Source organism: Anolis carolinensis, chromosome 6 (assembly GCF_035594765.1).
Source record: "Anolis carolinensis isolate JA03-04 chromosome 6, rAnoCar3.1.pri, whole genome shotgun sequence".
In the NCBI taxonomy this organism is placed as follows: Eukaryota; Metazoa; Chordata; class Lepidosauria; order Squamata; family Dactyloidae; genus Anolis; species Anolis carolinensis.
In genome coordinates, this window is record NC_085846.1 from 68,146,996 (window position 1) to 68,160,212 (window position 13,217).

The 13,217-nt window shown below is 38.5% G+C and overlaps 1 protein-coding gene across 1 annotated transcript in view; it reads left to right on the top strand.

Moving 5' to 3' along the window:
- nphp3 (nephrocystin 3) overlaps nucleotides 1-13,217 on the top strand; it is a 65,484-nt gene that overhangs the window by 25,893 nt on the left and 26,374 nt on the right. The window contains exons 10-16 of the mRNA XM_062957376.1: nucleotides 1,054-1,233; nucleotides 1,930-2,033; nucleotides 4,027-4,141; nucleotides 6,323-6,466; nucleotides 7,117-7,214; nucleotides 8,085-8,187; nucleotides 12,199-12,281. Of these exons, the coding sequence (XP_062813446.1) occupies nucleotides 1,054-1,233; nucleotides 1,930-2,033; nucleotides 4,027-4,141; nucleotides 6,323-6,466; nucleotides 7,117-7,214; nucleotides 8,085-8,187; nucleotides 12,199-12,281 (827 nt within the window). The remainder of the gene's footprint in view (nucleotides 1-1,053; nucleotides 1,234-1,929; nucleotides 2,034-4,026; nucleotides 4,142-6,322; nucleotides 6,467-7,116; nucleotides 7,215-8,084; nucleotides 8,188-12,198; nucleotides 12,282-13,217) is intronic.

The following is a 13,217-nucleotide window of genomic DNA, read 5'->3' on the forward strand; positions in this document are numbered from 1 at the left end:
GTTCGGTTGCTGACCTGAAGGTTGCCGGTTTGAATCCACAAGACAGGATGAGCTTCCGTCTGTCAGCTGTAGCTTGCAGAGAATGAGAGAAACCTCCCAGCCTGATGGTAACACATCCGGACGTCCCCTGGGCAATGCCTCTGTAGTCGTTGTCTCACTCATTCAATCGTTTTCGACTCTTTGTGACCTCATGGATCAGTCCACGCCAGAGCTCCCTGTCGGCTGTTGACGCCCCCAGTTCCTTCAAGGTCAAGCCAGTCACTTCAAGGATACCATTCATCCATCTCGCCCTTGGTCAGCCTCTCTTCCTTTTTCCTTCCATTTTCCCCAGCATCATGATCTGTCTCTGTAGACAGACAGCCAATTCTCTCACACAATAAGTGACTTGAAGTATGTTCTCAAATCGCTTCTGACATGATAAAAAAGTAATTAATTGAACAAAATATTCACTTCCCTTTCCCTACTACTACTAACAATAAGCACAGATTGTTACTTCATTAAATTTCTTAGTGCTTTTTAAAAATCCATAAGCACTTTCAAGTCTTTAAAAAAAACTTTCAATTGGACACCTTAATTTGGCAGTTTGGGCCAACTCAACAACAACAATCCACTCTTCCATCATTGGTGCTTCATTCACTTTCCATGCTTATGTCTTAATTGTGCCAGAGACATGAATTAAGGACAGTACAGTATGATTATTATTCACAGATTCGATATCAACAGTTTCATTTATCCACACTCCAAGAAAATTCCCTGTGGAGGTATTTGTCGGCCCCTCTAGGTCCTCCAATGTGATTTTATGGTATAATAAAAATATAGGGTTTGCTATTATCCATGATTTCATGGGGGTCTTGGAATGTTTTGCTGTGGATATGAGGGTCATACTCTATTTGAGTTTTGGCTTCTGTCCTTAGTATATCAGCTTCTTTTAGGATTAGTAAGGTATGATTAAAGGGTAAGTCTAAACCCAGTACTTTCATTTTTTAATTAGCTGCTTCTTAGCAAAGAGTTGTTCACTGCCTCTTCATAGGATCTCCTTATGTTCCCCCACAGGATATATTAGGCTGTGAAATTACACAGCTAGAAAAGAAAGACATAACCGATAATAGTGACTCTTCTATTCTTGAAGAGGAGGTTTTTGGAGATGTCCTGTGGGATGCTCATGACGAACAAGAACAGATGGAGGCTTTCCAGCAGGCTTCCAATTCTTCTTGTGAGCTAGGATTCGAGAAGGTAGGTTCACCCACGTTTTTAAAGCCAAGGAAGCATCTGCATCTGTTTTTCCTTCCCTCGCAAGAAGGCTGCTGCTCTGTAGAAGGAATAGCCCTGGAGGCTTTCAGTCCTCAAGCTAAAGAAGGCCATATGTGTAGGCAGATGACACACTTGGCTCTGGGAGAGATGCCAAAAGTGTCTACATTAATGCCTCGTCAATGTGGTCCTCATTTCTCTCTTTGGCAAGGGAATGTTGTGATAATATTGCAGCATATTCTATGCTTCCAACTATGGAAGCAGAAAGGAATACTTCTTGAAGTCTTTAAAACAAACAAACTTAAAGTTTATGGTATTCCAAGGTTGGGTAGATGTACGGGTGGAGATCGAGGAAGTAAGAATTGCATAAAACCCAATCTATCAGGACTTTCTAATGTCATTATAATAATTTTAAACACTCTAGCATGGCTGCAAATTAAAATCAGTGAGACTTAGAATCATAGAGTTGGAAGAGACCACATAGGCCATTCAATCCAACCCCCTGCCATGCAGGAAAAGCACAATCAAAGCATACCCAAAGTAACAGAGTTTAGGTTGAGATTTGGGCATTTCAAAATGTATAGCTTGCTATATGATACCAAATGTTACGAATAAGTGGGGATGGTAGTCCTTTCATTTTTTGAGTTGAATTCTCCATTGTTTTGTTTGTTCTGTCCGCAGTATTATGAACGACTAAATGACTTAGTCGCAGCCCCAGCACCAATCCCCCCACTTCTTGTCTCTGGAGGACCAGGATCTGGGAAATCTCTCCTTCTGTCTAAATGGTAGGTACCACTTTCAAAATGTCTTTTCCAAGGCATTATGGTTTTTTGTCTTCTTCCAAATTGACATCTCTCACCGCAGTATCAGAATAATACATAGAAGATGAAGCAAAGAAAAGTCAGATCACATTTTTGAAGCTAAACAACTAGTTCAAGCGCAACAGGAGCTTAGCAGACATAAAAGCTAGATTCATACATACAGTAGGCCTGTCTATTATGTGCAAGCTCATTGAGTACAATTTCAGTCATATACAAATAACTTTGCACTATATGAATTTTCTCTTTACACCTTCAGTACAGTTCCATGGACAACTTCTGCTCAAAGCTCAAGACATTTTTCATTTCGGATAAGAAAAATAGGGTTTTAGATTATATGTGAAAATTGTATTACTCGAAGGGTCCTGAAATGGATCCCTCACATGGGCCTACTGTACTGCTAAACTTGTGTTGCAAGCATAAATACTGGATATTATGTGGCTGACCATTCTATGCACTATGCAGAGTACCATTCTGCAAAGTGTTATGTTCAGTCAGTGTTCTCATTTTCTTCCAGCATAGTACAGCCAAAAGAAAGAAAAATAAACATTTCATTTTGATTTATGACAAGTACGTCACTAAACATGGACACACACACATCTGCTACATACTGGTAGTGTTCTTTCCATGCATGCATAAATAATAATAATAATAATAATAATACACAATACTCTTGACCTCACAATCATGTTAAAAAAACAAAGGATGGATTGTCGATGTTGCAATCCCAGGGGACAGCAGGATTGAAGAAAAACAATTGGAAAAGCTGACACGATATGAGGACTTAAAAGATTGAATTGTAAAGACTCTGGCACAAGCCAATCAAGGTGGTCCCAGTGGTGATCGGCTCACTGGGTGCAGTGCCTAAAGACCTTGGCCTGCACTTAAACACAATCAGCGCTGACAAAATTACCACCTGCCAGCTGCAGAAGGCTACCTTACTGGGATCTGCACACATTATTTGCCAATACATCACACAGTCCTAGACACTTGGGAAGTGTCCGACGTGTGATTCAATACAACAGCCAGCAGAGTGTCTGCTATGGACTCCTCTTGTGTTTCTAATAATAATAATAATAATAATAATAATAATAATAATAATAATAATAATAATAATAATTTTATATCTGCTGTATCTCCCCAGAGGGACTCAGGGCGGATTCCAAACATAAAAGGCAAGCATTCAATGCCTGAACCCAACAACAATGAAAATTGACCACCCAACATATAAAAACAAATTATGACTTAACAACTTAAATTCAATTAAGGATGCAACCTGTTATTTTGGACAAAAAGCAAAACATTGAGCAGAAGCCTTCCCAGTTTCTTGGGGCTATAGATTGATCATTGCTCAAGATGTCTATTGAGCTGGTGGGGTGAACAGGGCATGGATACAGATAGTGGTTATTAAATCAAGGAATAATGGTCGTATTACCATTTATTCCTCATCCTTGTAAGCCAGTGAGCAAAGGTATGTCTTCAGCTGTTTCTTGAAGGTGGGGAGAGAGGGGGCCATCTTTAATTCCTTAAGAAGGGAGTTCCAGAGGTTGGGGGGGGGGCACAGACAAGACCTTTTCTCTCATTCCCACCAGCCTCTCTCATTCCCATGAGACCGAGAGCAGGGCCTTCTCTGATGACCACAGTGTCAGATTTGGTCTATAGTGGGAGATGCGGTTCATCAAATAGTCTAGACCTAAGCCGTTTAGGGCTTTAAAGGTAAGAACCAGCAAAATTAGTGTTTGGTGAACCAGTTTTATGACTTGTGATGCCCTACTGTGATTTTCTCCTCTTTCCTCTGTTTTAATAACAGATAGGTAAAGCAATTTGAAAACATTAAGGAAAGGTTTACATTTACATTAATAATTGACATTATGATAGCTTAACAGGGCCATTTAGATGTGAACATGCAGTTTCAAGGGACATGGTTTGATGAACACTTTTCTTCCTCCGTCTGTCATAGGATTCAGTTGCAACAGAAGCATTCACCAAATACACTCATTTTATATCATTTTGTTGGGAGACCCATGTCGAGCAGTTCAGAGCCTTCACTGATCCTCAGACGTCTCACTTTAAAGGTATCCCCATTTTCTACTATGAATCATTGCATGCTTTTAAGGAATTGAATGCCTCTCCCTTCAATAATAAGATTGGAACACTATTTCACCAAAGCACATTATAATATACTTCCGTATATTTCCTTTTTGGCTGAACTCAGTACCTATATTGTCCTAAATTCCTATAAACCTTTTTAAAAATGCAATGACTATAGCGTGCATATGCATGTATTTGTGTGTGTGTGTGTGTGTGTGTGTGTGTGTGTGTGTGAGAGAGAGAGAGAGAGAGAGAGAGAGAGAGAGAGAGAGAGAGAGAGAGAGAGAGAGAGAAATGTTTTTGTAGCTATTTCTAGCCATCTGGTCAAGGAAGAGAAGACATGTGCCATTTCTTTTGCTTATAGCCTTCAGCAATTTCAGCCTACGGTTTTTTCAGTTGGCAGCACATCATACTGCCATTGGGGTTTTCTCACTTGATTTAGAATCATAGACTCATACATTTTGGAAGAGACAGCAAGGGCCATCCAGTCCAACCCCTTGCCATGTGTTTAGAGTTATGTGATACAACCATTTTAAAATACCTTCTATGCACAGATAATGATTTTGAAGAGATGTGAAATTTCTACTGATTTTCTTAGTACAGCTAGTTGTCTTATCTGTGATGTCTGAAAGTGGAATCCTTGATGGAGTATATTGATTTGGATTTGTAATTTTATTTCTGTTTTTAATAGAATAGTTTTGGTTCTGTCTTATGATGTTGTTTATTATGTTTACTATGTTTAATTTTGTTGTATGGTGTTTTTTGACAATTGAATATTTTTATGTCTATGTTGGAAACTGCCTGGGTCCTCTTGAGGAAATGGAGTGGTATATAAATATAGTATGTTATTATTATTATTATTATTATTATTATTATTATTATTATTATTATTATTATTATTGTGTGACACAGCAAACAAGATAGATATGCTGGATTTCGTATCATAAAATCACAAGTCGAACACTTCCCAAGTGTCAAGGACTGTGTGATGTATTTTCGGATGATGTGCGCAGATCCCAGTAGGGTGGCCTTTTGCAGTTGGCAGATCATAATTTTGTCAATGTCTATAGTTTCCAAATGCCAGCTGAGATCTTTTGGCACGGCACCCAGTGTGCTGATCACTTATTATACATTATTATTATTATTGTTATTATTATTGTCATTATTATTATTATTAAGTAGGCCCTGATGCAACACTCGGCCAACACACATTTTGGTGCTTCAAATGTTAAGACTTATTTTTGGGTATATTTAACCTGCTGATTTTTAAAAAATTGCCTCAGTTTTCTCCTATCCACTCTAGTTTTTGAGATATGCCATCTAGCAGTTGCCATCTGCTCACCCATAGAAAATCATAATCATATCTAAGAAAATAGGGTTGTTGCAGTCTATCCAAGTGCAATTTTCTGTATCGGCACCCCAAATAACCCCAGGAAAAGGCCTAAAAACGACACCAAGAAAAATTTGTTTTGGTTGGGCTATGTAATGAGTACTTTCTCCCAAACCTAAATCAGTGGCCAGGTTCTCCATCTGCTCTTCTTATGCTTTTCAGCCCTATTTGGAGTACGTGGGTTTACCTAATGCTACAATCCATTTTCGTTTCTTAACATTTTGCATTTGGACACCACTAACAATTAGAATATAAGAAACAATTTTATAAAGTCTGTAGGACTGGACTACCCAAATTCATGTATCAATGTCCATTTCTCTAAACTGAATAGTATCACCATAAAACCAGCTTTTGCCTCCCAGCTCTAAGACATCACAAAAGCGTTCTTCCGTTCTGACGTCTTTCACACATCCCCAGCAAGAATGCTTCATCTTCATGCAAGACATGTTTTTAATTTTCCAATGTTAACATAATTGTGTTTTCATTCATTTTTGTATCTTCCTTTTCCAGTGAAATTTCAATTAACAGGAAATGTCATGAGATAATTGATTGGAAGGTTTATCTTGAATTTCCAAATGCAGAGTGCTTAAGACAAGAAAAAGAATGGAAGCTTGGTAAAAATGTATTCTCTGGATTACTGTTCCCCAAATCCACCAACCAGGGAGTTCTAGTCCAAAAATAGTTTTTATAATTGCTGCTTGTTATGTGTGTGTGCCTGTTTCTTTTTTATATAAACAAATGTAGATAACACGCTCTCATATCTATCACTGTGTAGCTTATGCAACATTCCTGGTCAGTCTCTCCTTTGACTCTGGATCCCACAAAGCTATTGGAAGAATTTCCTCATTGGTTGGAGAAACTTTCTGCTCATCACCAAGGGGGTGTTATTATCATAATTGACTCTATTGATCGGATCCAGGTAATATTTTGTAACATTTTTATCTCTCACATTACCAAGAACTGCATGTATTTCTCTGTATAGCTATTTTACCTTTCAATCTTTTTGTTTCTGTAAATGCAGTTGGGTCCAAGGTTATCTGTTTTGTAAAACAGATGAGCTATGTGAGAAATCAGCAGAGTTTTTTTTTTCTTTTTAACTTTGCAAAGTGGAGAGATTAATCTCCTTCCAGAATAAACACACACAGAAAAGAGAGAAACATTATTGGGACTGTGTGACCTGGCAGCATTGCTTACCGAAATCAAATTAATATTAAGCTTTTTGCTGCGGTTGTCTGCAACACTGATACAAAAGTTGAAAAAGTTACTTTTTTGGACTACAAATGGCCATTCGGGGTATGGGGCACTGACAATGATAGACCGAAAAAGTAATGTTTAGTGCTCAGGCCCACTGACCCTCATTGGTATGGAGTTGTTTCTAATTGGAGAGTTTCAAGCCTTATACATTAAAGTAATATTTATGTGAGAAATAACAGACCTGTGATGCATATCCTATATAGAGGCCGCTGAAAGAGGAAAATCTTAAGATGCTATTTCACTAGAAAACAATACTCATGTATTCAGCGTGCTTTGGACGTCTTGATTTTTCCTTAAAACCATCTTGTTTTTCAGCAAGCTGAAAAGCACATGAAGTGGTTGATCGATCCTCTGCCAGTGAACGTAAGAGTTATAGTATCCGTGAATGTCGAAACTTGTCCGCAAGCATGGAGGTACATTGGTTTTAGAAATGCCTTAAAGCAGCCTTTCCCCAGCCCTTATGGAATATTGTCATTTGTTTTTCAAAAAAATTTCTCTGTGTTGTTTTAAATAATTGGCTTATTGTATATTGCTTCAAAACTGCAGAGGCCAGGGAGATATGTAATACTTTAAATCAATAAATAAATCTTGTGCTGTCTCAGTATATCCAGCCACCATTTCTGTTTCTATTAAGTTGAAATCAAAATAATTAATATTAAAATCAGTTGAATATGTGTAGTATTACTCCCATTCAGTATAACACACTTTCCCAGCGTAATGAATGGGGAAGTTTGGTATGTAGGGAGAGCCATCCTATATCTTCTGGCTAAATGAGGGTCAGAGATAAAGGATATGAAATATCTGTTAAAACTTGGAAACATTAGTTTTTTAGACCCCAACTTCCATAATTTCCCACCTAGTACATACTAGATGGAGAATTCAGAGGCTTGTTGCCAGAAAAGTAACTTTCCACTCAATTCCAGATTCAGGTGAAAGAACTTGTATTTATTTGCGCTCATGTTTTTTTTATTTTAAATAAACGTCTTCTGGAATAATTTCCCTGGCTTTCTGGATATATTTTATTTGTTTGTAGCTCTCACTATTGAATATGGTTGCTTTACCATGTTAAGTTTTTCTCTGTTATTGCTGAGTTACTGCTGGATTTCTTTCATGCAGTAAATTGTAATGATAGTCAATAATCTGTATAATAGAAATTACAACATATGCAGATTAAAATGCAAGATTTTTTAATCTGCATATGTTATAATTTCTACAGACTTAAGTATATTGTATCTAAATATATTAACAATCTAGAAAGTGATTTTCCATTTTCTCACTGAAAGACTATGGCCCACCCTTCATCTTGATCCATTAAATGCTGAGGATGTGAAATCTCTCATTAATGAAGAGTGCAGTTCTGCAGATCTCAAACTGACTAAAGAACAGGTATCGATGTTTTATATCTGCATGAATATTCTACCTTGATAGCTGTCAAACCCAGTTACTGTGGTACCTTCGTAGGTCAAACAAGGAAACTATTATATTCCTCAGTATAACTGTGTTTCATTAATTTTAAAAAGCGCTGCATGTTGATAATAGATAAATCAACAAAGGTGGAATTCTCCCAAGTGGAACGATCCAACATATATAAAATCCCAGGGAGCTTCATTTATGTCTTAACTGCATGTTTTACATATTGAGTACATTGTTGCTTGGCATATGCTTCTGGATTGTTTCTGTAGGGTTTAGCTTTCAAAATGCTGGATGAACAATTGGGAAGAAAAGAACCAAACAATCGATAATCTGAGTAGACATATCTAGTGACCAACCATACCTATGTCCTTATTATCAACATTCTTATCTTCAGTTTAAGGCATTATACTTAACCAAAGGCAACATAACTACGGTTTGGGATGCTTTTGCTGACAAAAGCTGACATGGTTTGGGATTGATAAGAAAACTGGCATCAGAAACAATATTTTGAAATGTCTCAACAATGGCCATTTATGTTAATTACAGTTATTGAGAACTGCTGGACCACTACGCTTCCTTAGGAGGGCGGACTCAATAATATAGAAACTGGAATATTTAATAATATGGAAAACAAAATTAGCAGACTATTTCGAGCTATGATTTTCCTGAACTCTTGAAATCATGGTTTGGATTTTAAATAGTATTTAGTATACTATTATATATATATATATATATATATATATATATATATATATATATATATATATATATACACACACACACACACACACACACACACACACACACACATATATATATACACACACACATATATACACATACACACACATATATATATATATTATACGTGGTGTGACATTATTTTTTAAATGAAAAAGGAAGTGTGTTGAGAAGGCAGATTGCTACTATAGTAAAAAAAAAGGCACAATTGCTGTATAATATGTGAATAATATTTTTGTGAAAATGATATAGAATCATAGAATAGTAGAGTTGGAAGAGACCTCGTGGGCCATCTAGTCCAACCCTCCGCTAAGAAGCAGGAAATCGCATTCAAAGCACCCCCGACAGATGGCCATCCAGCCTCTGCTTAAAAGCCTCCAAAGAAGGAGCCTCCACCACAGGAGAGAGTTCCACTGTCGAACAGATCTCACAGTGAGGAAGTTCTTCCTGATGTTCAGGTGGAATCTCCTTTCCTGTAGCTTGAAGCCATTGTTCCGTGTCCTAGTCTGCAGGGCAGCAGAAAACAAGCTTGCTCCCTCTTCCCTATGACTTCCCTTCACGTATTTGTACATGGCTATCATGTCTCCTCTCAGCCTTCTCTTCTGCAGGCTAAACATGCCCAGCTCTTTAAGCCTCTCCTCATAGGGCTTGTTCTCCAGACCCTTAATCATTTTAGTCGCCCTCCTCTGGACGCTTTCCAGCTTGTCAACATCTCCCTTCATCTGCGGTGCCCAAAATTGGACACAGTATTCCAGGTGTGGTCTGACCAAGGCAGAGTAGAGGGGGAGCATGACTTCCCTGGATCTAGACGCTATTCCCCTATTGATGCAGGCCAAAATCCCATTGGCTTTTTTAGCTGCCGCATCACATTGTAGGCTCATGTTTAACTTGTTGTCCACGAGGACTCCAAGGTCTTTTTTGCACACACTGCTGTCAAGCCAGGCGTCCCCCATTCTGTATCTTTGATTTCCATTTTTTCTGCCAAAGTGAAGTATCTTGCATTTGTCCCTGTTGAACTTCATTTTGTTAGTTTCGGCCCATCTCTCTAGTCTGTCAAGATCGTTTTGAATTCTGCTCCTGTCTTCTGGAGTGTTAGCTATCCCTCCGAGTTTGGTGTCATCTGCAAACTTGATGATCGTGCCTTCTAACCCTTCGTCTAAGTCGTTAATAAAGATGTTGAACAGAACCGGGCCCAGGACGGAACCCTGCGGCACTCCACTTGTCACTTCTTTCCATGATGAAGACGACGCATTGGTGAGCACCCTTTGGGTTCGTTCGCTTAGCCAATTACAGATCCACCTAACCGTAGTCTTGTCTAGCCCACATTTTACTAGTTTGTTTGCCAGAAGGTCGTGGGGGACTTTGTCGAAGGCCTTACTGAAATCCAGGTACGCTACATCCACCCAACTCGTATCGACCCAACTCGTAACTCTATCGAAAAAAGAGATCAGATTAGTCTGGCATGACTTGTTTTTGGTAAATCCGTGTTGACTATTAGCAATGACCACATTTGTTTCTAAGTGTTTGCAGACCACTTCCTTAATGATCTTTTCCAGAATCTTGCCTGGTATTGATGTGAGGCTGACCGGACGGTAATTGTTTGGGTCGTTCTTTTTTCCCTTCTTGAAGATAGGGACCACATTCGCCCTCCTCCAATCTGCTGGGACTTCTCCTGTTCTCCAAGAACTCTCGAAGATGATTGCCAGTGGTTCTGAAATAACTTCCGCTAGTTCCTTCAATACTCTTGGATGTAGCTGATCTGGCCCTGGCGACTTGAATTCATTTAGAGTGGCCAGGTGTTCCTGGACAACTTTTTTCCCTATTTGGGGTTGGATTTTCCCCAATCCTTCGTCCATTCCATGTTGCTGAGGTTGAAGATGGCTTTCTTTTTGTGAGAAGACCGAGGCAAAGAAGGCATTAAGCAGTTCTGCCTTTTCCCTATCCCCTGTCACCATCACCCCATCTTCTCCTTGCAGTGGCCCTATCGCCTCCTTTTTCTTCCTTTTTCTACCAACGTAAGCAAAAAAACCTTTTTTGTTGTTTTTATGTCCCTGGCAAGCCTGAGCTCATTTTGCGCTTTAGCCTTGCGAACATTTTCCCTACAGGTGTTGGCTATACGTTTGAATTCTTCTTTGGTGATTTCTCCCCTTTTCCACTTCTTGTGCATGTCACTTTTGAGCTTTAGCTCAGTTAGAAGTTCTTTGGACATCCATTCTGGCTTCTTTGCATTTGTCTTATTTTTCTTCTTTGTTGGCACTGTTTGCATTTGCGCCTTGAGTATTTCACTTTTGAAAAACTCCCATCCATCCTTAACTCCCTTGTTTTTTAATATTGGCGTCCATGGGATGCCACTCAGTAGTTCCTTCATTTTTTGGAAGTCAGCTCTCTTAAAGTCCAGAATGCGTGTTTGACTTGTCTTAGTTTCAGCATTCCTTTGTATTGCAAACTGCAGGAGCACATGGTCACTTGCCCCTAAGGATCCAACCACTTCAACTGTATCGATCAGGTCTTCCACATTTGTTAAGATTAGATCAAGAGTTGCTGATCCCCTTGTTGCCTCTTCTACCTTCTGGACCATAAAATTATCTGCAAGGCAAGTAAGGAATTTGTTGGACTTTGTACTCTTAGCCGAGTTTGTTTTCCAGCAGATATTGGGATAATTGAAATTGCCCATGACTACTATATCTCTTCTTTGTGCCTGTTTGGTCAGCTGTTGACAGAAAGCTTCATATGATACATAAAGTATAAATAACACAATGTAACATGATTTTGGTTCTATCATAAAAACATGAAAAAAAGTTTATTAAACTGCAAACACTTTGTTTTTGCGAGACATCCTGCAGCACATTTTGCTATAGTTTTTCAATGAATATCTCATAGAGCCTCAAGCAATTCAACATAGTTTGTGGCAGCCATAAAAACCAAGTTTCTGGAATAGAACAACTATTTTCAGTGTAAGTACTGCAGAATTAAACAGGAAACAGCACTTTCAAATCAGGAACAGAATTTTTTTCAAATTTTGTTACATGGTGACTCCATAAAAGTATTTTTATTGCATCCTGTAAACCAATGATAATTTTGAGACATCATATTTCCTATCAATTATACTCTCAAGAACTTAGTTTGTGGGGAGTGCTGCTACAGTGTGTAACTGTGACAGATGTTTTTATGACAATGTGTTTTTTATGTTTCATTTGAGGTTGTTTGTGTACAGTTTGCTTTGTGTGTTCAAACCTCTTCTAGGAAAAGAAGCTGGAGAAACACAGTCATTCTACTACAACGTGCAATGCTTTATATGCCAAGCTTTTGGGCAGAATGGTGGCTAGGTATGTTGAAAAACGCTGCGGTTGTGTAATGTTTTACAAGTACTTTGTCGGCAAGTAGTTATTTCCAGTTTAAAAGATAAAATTGTGGGTGAAATTTCCCCCAAATCAATAGATTTGTTATAGTCTTAGTGGCATGATTTGTATGTAATTCAGTATCATAGTTTTAGCATTTGTATGAACATGCTGCAGGTTTGCATGTTCCATCTCATCTGTTTTAAACAAATTAATGTTTACCATCATTTCTGAACTGGAGAGTAATCTTGGCTAATTTATACCACATCTGGGAAAAGTGTAGCTTTCCAAAAGTTGCAGTCTCTTCAGCCTTGTACAGCACTGCAAATGGTTTAAGTCTCTTTTAAGAGAGAAAAAACAGGATATGTGATAGATGATGATGATGACGACGACGACGACAACGATGTTGGGAGAAAGGGTCATAGAATTTCTATTTGTAATTCTGGCTTGTTGTCAAAACATATTTTAAACAAAACAAGGTACCGTATATACTTGAGTATAAGCCGGCCTGAATATAAGCCAAAGCATCTAATTTTACCACAAAAAACTGGGAAAACTTATTAACTGGAGTATAAATAGTCCAACAAGAGGCAGCCAGGTTAATAACTGGGGCAGCGTACAGGGAGCACACAACTCCCATGTTGTGTCAGCTCCACTGGTTGTCAGTTTATTTACAGTATTTATTATTTATTTACAGTATTTATATTCCGCCCTTCTCACCCCGAAGGGGACTCAGGGCGGATCACATTATATATGCATATAGGACAAACATTCAATGCCCATATACACATAGAACCGAGACAAAGACAGACACAGAGGCAATTTAACCTTCTCCTGAGGGGATGTTCGATTCTGGCCACAGAGAGGAGCAGCTGCTTCATCATCCACTGTGATGGCACTTCCTCATTCCAACGTCATAAATTA